This window comes from Trichomonas vaginalis, chromosome II, assembly GCF_026262505.1.
Source record: "Trichomonas vaginalis G3 chromosome II, whole genome shotgun sequence".
In the NCBI taxonomy this organism is placed as follows: Eukaryota; Parabasalia; order Trichomonadida; family Trichomonadidae; genus Trichomonas; species Trichomonas vaginalis.
The window spans coordinates 1866141-1872140 of record NC_067204.1 but is presented as its reverse complement, the minus strand read 5'-3'; the positions used below and the strand labels follow the sequence as shown (position 1 = coordinate 1872140).

General features: G+C 28.4%; 2 protein-coding genes across 2 annotated transcripts in view; both read left to right on the top strand.

The window, feature by feature from the left end:
• The window catches only part of TVAGG3_0468770 (uncharacterized protein), a gene marked incomplete at both ends in the record, with an annotated part of 1268 nt that extends 1180 nt beyond the window's left edge, over nucleotides 1–88 (top strand). Inside the window, one exon of the mRNA XM_051235410.1 lies at nucleotides 1–88. This exon is cut by the window's left edge and continues 641 nt beyond it. Within this exon, the coding sequence (XP_051093234.1) occupies nucleotides 1–88 (88 nt within the window).
• A 1370-nt stretch (nucleotides 89–1458) lies between these two features.
• TVAGG3_0468760 (uncharacterized protein) lies at nucleotides 1459–2115 on the top strand (the record flags this gene model as incomplete). Its single annotated transcript, XM_051235409.1, has 1 exon — nucleotides 1459–2115. One exon carries the CDS (start codon nucleotides 1459–1461, stop codon nucleotides 2113–2115), a length of 657 nt encoding a protein of 218 aa, XP_051093233.1.
• Nucleotides 2116–6000: the final 3885 nt, after the last annotated feature.

The following is a 6000-nucleotide window of genomic DNA, read 5'->3' as shown; positions in this document are numbered from 1 at the left end:
TCTCAAAAAGTTGAAGGTAGGTACGCCTTTTGACTCGCAGTTTATATCCATGAACATCAAATTAATTGAAACATGTTTACTAAGATAATATTGTCTCTTCTTGGTGGTAATATAGTTTCAACATCAAACAAACTAAATATAAAATTATGTATTTTGAGATTTGGACTTTACAAGGAATTCTCAATAGCAAAATGTTGTATTTCTGAAGCATTAATTTTTACAAATCCATGGTTATTCGCACACGTATTAATTTCAATCACTCATAATCCTTTTCTAATCCAATTTCTCTTTTTTGGATAGTAGCTTAGATGCATAAGGCAATTACGACCTTCTTCATTTTTGTTCTTGAGGACTGATTCATGAAGTATTGACCCATTCTGATACAAAAATTTTGGATCCACTTTTATTTTATTTTTAAAATTTTAAAAATAATACATTAAAAGAATTATCCAATAAACTAAAATGATTTGACAATCTGACTGTGTAAAATATTCAAAATTCATTCTGAATAGATCCGCTTTCAAATTAAAATCATTGTGAATGTCCTGGTTTTACTATACAATCACCAATGGTATAATTAACAGAACAGGAGATTATTTAATTGACATTGGTTCATATGGTCAAGATATTACTTTTTCATTTGCAGATAACAAATCATTTAGTTATTATTTTATTCTACAAGATACATATATGAGCGATTACTTGCGTATTAACTATGAATCATGCACAAGCAAAATATGGAAAATCACAGAGCCAACTTTTAATTTTAAATCAACAAACACGTATTATAATTATAAAGTAAGATTTTGTGTAGTTTCTTTTCCAAATTACTGCGATTCCATAGAATTTCTATCCGAATCGAACGATCTAGCTTTCAATTATTCAAATAAAAAATATGAAATCAATAAGAATTACTGCTCAGTTTACTTAGATCCAACAGATGTTAGATTGAACATAAGCACATCTTCGGATGATTACGATTTTAATTATTCTTATTATCAACCAACATTTCAATACAAAGTTATAAATTACACAACAGACCATCTTTATTTCTCACCGACATTATACATTTTGTTCAGAAGTAAATCTCCGAATACAGTTGCAACAATCAAAATTTCACAAAGTTTTTCTTATGATACATACAGTGCTTATGATAAGGACAAGCTCGAATATCTTTGCAACCAATCAATTTCTTTTGGATCCCAGCCAAAATACAAAATATTCGGAATTCAAAAGTTATTAATTGGCAGAAATCAAACAAAACTTAATTTTTATAAGGAACAATACGTAGTATTTACTGATTATCGCAACATTTCCGGAGAAGCAAGAACTTCAGAAGTATCTTTAGAAATTCTTGGAAATACACAATATTCAGCAATTTATTTCGCTCACACAGGTACAATTACATTAGAATCCTCCAGTGACGAACCTATTCCATGTAATTTTGTTGTTTTTAATTTGAATTATTATGATTGCACTTCGATTATCACAAATGTAAGGTCTAATTACAAATTCACTTCTCAGGACACAGCTCATACATGTGTTGTTACTGCTTTCACAAATGGAACAGTTCATTTCGAAGATGGTGATATTTATGATGTCTATGGAAAAATAAATAGAGCTAATATTATTGTTGAAAAACCTTTTCTAACAATAACTAATTCTAAACACGATTACTTATTTTTTTATCATGCTGGCGACAAATATAATACATCATATTTAATCAAAGGAAATAATTCAACTCATAGATCTCTTATCATTTTTGATAATTCGTATCATGAAATAAATTCATCAGAACCAGTTGAACAAAAATCAGATGATCATAATTATTCTGATGATGATAGTGATGAAGGACTAAGTGAAGGTGCTGTTTTGGAAATTATTATTGGAGCAGCAGTTGGAGCAGGTCTCATTGCTGTCGCTGCTTACTTATGTTATAGACACAGAAAATTCAGAGCTGAAAATCCAATTAATCAAAGCCTTGTTGATAAAACCGAAAAAGATTTACCTTTAGAAGAAACGAACAGCAATCCATATCCTAATGAATATAAAGCACCAGCATATAATCCAAAGCAAGAACAATCAAATACTTATTTCGAGAATCCTTATGAATAACTATTTTTTTATATATTGTTTATGAACGAATCTTTAAAGATTTATAATGTTTTTTTTATTACAATTCTTATTACTCCCATAAGATTGAGCGTGTGAAAATAAGTTTATAACAACATTATCAACATTTTAGGCATCTCAATTATTAAGAAACATAAAGTATTTAGTAATATTGAATCAAATTTTATTATATAGGATGGGAGATAATTTTAATTGATAACAATAAGACTATCATTACCATCAAGCATTGCAATTCCTCTTTTATGTCTTAAAAAAAAGAAAAAAGAGAGGAAACACAATCAATAATTCATGAACATTTCATTGATAATAGAAGTTGTCTATTAGAAGAAGTATCTAATAAATCCGAACCATTACCTTTAGAAGAGGTTCAAATAAATCCATATTTAATCGAAACAAAAGAAATACCAAATTATTCACAAAAATCGAAATCATTATTCGATAATCCTTATGAATAATTCGTGTCAGCTTTCATATGCTTTTATTGACTTTTCTTTTTATTCTGTAATTAAAATTTAATTGACAAAATTTATGCTTTAAACTGCGAATCAAAAGGCGGACCTATCAATTTTTGAATAGTTTACATTTCTAATGCTAACGGTGCCTTCACTGAGAGCGAGAAAAATTATTAAATATTAGAGCTCAAATAAGCTTCACGTGCAATAGGTAGCAAATCAGCTTCTATTTATGCTTAAATTTCTGGTTTGAAGCTTGTATTAAATTTCGAAATCTTAAATTTTGAAGTTAGACCCGAAAAAATCGTATCAGTTCATCCTATATTTATATCTGTTTTATGATCCTTTGTTGTTATATCGAATTAGAGCAAATAGCTTGTGCGGTCCAAAAGGTGTACCTGGCAGAAATCGACTTTTTGAGAGAAACTCATATAATTAATTGTATGACTTCTCTCAAAAAGTTGAAGGTAGGTACGCCTTTTGACTCGCAGTTTATATCCATGAACATCAAATTAATTGAAACATGTTTACTAAGATAATATTGTCTCTTCTTGGTGGTAATATAGTTTCAACATCAAACAAACTAAATATAAAATTATGTATTTTGAGATTTGGACTTTACAAGGAATTCTCAATAGCAAAATGTTGTATTTCTGAAGCATTAATTTTTACAAATCCATGGTTATTCGCACACGTATTAATTTCAATCACTCATAATCCTTTTCTAATCCAATTTCTCTTTTTTGGATAGTAGCTTAGATGCATAAGGCAATTACGACCTTCTTCATTTTTGTTCTTGAGGACTGATTCATGAAGTATTGACCCATTCTGATACAAAAATTTTGGATCCATTTATTTTATTTTTAAAATTTTAAAAATAATACATTAAAAGAATTATCCAATAAACTAAAATGATTTGACAATCTGACTGTGTAAAATATTCAAAATTCATTCTGAATAGATCCGCTTTCAAATTAAAATCATTGTGAATGTCCTGGTTTTACTATACAATCACCAATGGTATAATTAACAGAACAGGAGATTATTTAATTGACATTGGTTCATATGGTCAAGATATTACTTTTTCATTTGCAGATAACAAATCATTTAGTTATTATTTTATTCTACAAGATACATATATGAGCGATTACTTGCGTATTAACTATGAATCATGCACAAGCAAAATATGGAAAATCACAGAGCCAACTTTTAATTTTAAATCAACAAACACGTATTATAATTATAAAGTAAGATTTTGTGTAGTTTCTTTTCCAAATTACTGCGATTCCATAGAATTTCTATCCGAATCGAACGATCTAGCTTTCAATTATTCAAATAAAAAATATGAAATCAATAAGAATTACTGCTCAGTTTACTTAGATCCAACAGATGTTAGATTGAACATAAGCACATCTTCGGATGATTACGATTTTAATTATTCTTATTATCAACCAACATTTCAATACAAAGTTATAAATTACACAACAGACCATCTTTATTTCTCACCGACATTATACATTTTGTTCAGAAGTAAATCTCCGAATACAGTTGCAACAATCAAAATTTCACAAAGTTTTTCTTATGATACATACAGTGCTTATGATAAGGACAAGCTCGAATATCTTTGCAACCAATCAATTTCTTTTGGATCCCAGCCAAAATACAAAATATTCGGAATTCAAAAGTTATTAATTGGCAGAAATCAAACAAAACTTAATTTTTATAAGGAACAATACGTAGTATTTACTGATTATCGCAACATTTCCGGAGAAGCAAGAACTTCAGAAGTATCTTTAGAAATTCTTGGAAATACACAATATTCAGCAATTTATTTCGCTCACACAGGTACAATTACATTAGAATCCTCCAGTGACGAACCTATTCCATGTAATTTTGTTGTTTTTAATTTGAATTATTATGATTGCACTTCGATTATCACAAATGTAAGGTCTAATTACAAATTCACTTCTCAGGACACAGCTCATACATGTGTTGTTACTGCTTTCACAAATGGAACAGTTCATTTCGAAGATGGTGATATTTATGATGTCTATGGAAAAATAAATAGAGCTAATATTATTGTTGAAAAACCTTTTCTAACATAACTAATTCTAAACACGATTACTTATTTTTTTATCATGCTGGCGACAAATATAATACATCATATTTAATCAAAGGAAATAATTCAACTCATAGATCTCTTATCATTTTTGATAATTCGTATCATGAAATAAATTCATCAGAACCAGTTGAACAAAATCAGATGATCATAATTATTCTGATGATGATAGTGATGAAGGACTAAGTGAAGGTGCTGTTTTGGAAATTATTATTGGAGCAGCAGTTGGAGCAGGTCTCATTGCTGTCGCTGCTTACTTATGTTATAGACACAGAAAATTCAGAGCTGAAAATCCAATTAATCAAAGCCTTGTTGATAAAACCGAAAAAGATTTACCTTTAGAAGAAACGAACAGCAATCCATATCCTAATGAATATAAAGCACCAGCATATAATCCAAAGCAAGAACAATCAAATACTTATTTCGAGAATCCTTATGAATAACTTTTTTTTATATATTGTTTATGAACGAATCTTTAAAGATTTATAATGTTTTTTTTATTACAATTCTTATTACTCCCATAAGATTGAGCGTGTGAAAATAAGTTTATAACAACATTATCAACATTTTAGGCATCTCAATTATTAAGAAACATAAAGTATTTAGTAATATTGAATCAAATTTTATTATATAGGATGGGAGATAATTTTAATTGATAACAATAAGACTATCATTACCATCAAGCATTGCAATTCCTCTTTTATGTCTTAAAAAAAAAGAAAAAAGAGAGGAAACACAATCAATAATTCATGAACATTTCATTGATAATAGAAGTTGTCTATTAGAAGAAGTATCTAATAAATCCGAACCATTACCTTTAGAAGAGGTTCAAATAAATCCATATTTAATCGAAACAAAAGAAATACCAAATTATTCACAAAAATCGAAATCATTATTCGATAATCCTTATGAATAATTCGTGTCAGCTTTCATATGCTTTTATTGACTTTTCTTTTTATTCTGTAATTAAAATTTAATTGACAAAATTTATGCTTTAAACTGCGAATCAAAAGGCGGACCTATCAATTTTTGAATAGTTTACATTTCTAATGCTAACGGTGCCTTCACTGAGAGCGAGAGAAAATTATTAAATATTAGAGCTCAAATAAGCTTCACGTGCAATAGGTAGCAAATCAGCTTCTATTTATGCTTAAATTTCTGGTTTGAAGCTTGTATTAAATTTCGAAATCTTAAATTTTGAAGTTAGACCCGAAAAAATCGTATCAGTTCATCCTATATTTATATCTGTTTTATGATCCTTTGTTGTTATATCGAATTAGAGCAAATAGCTTGTGC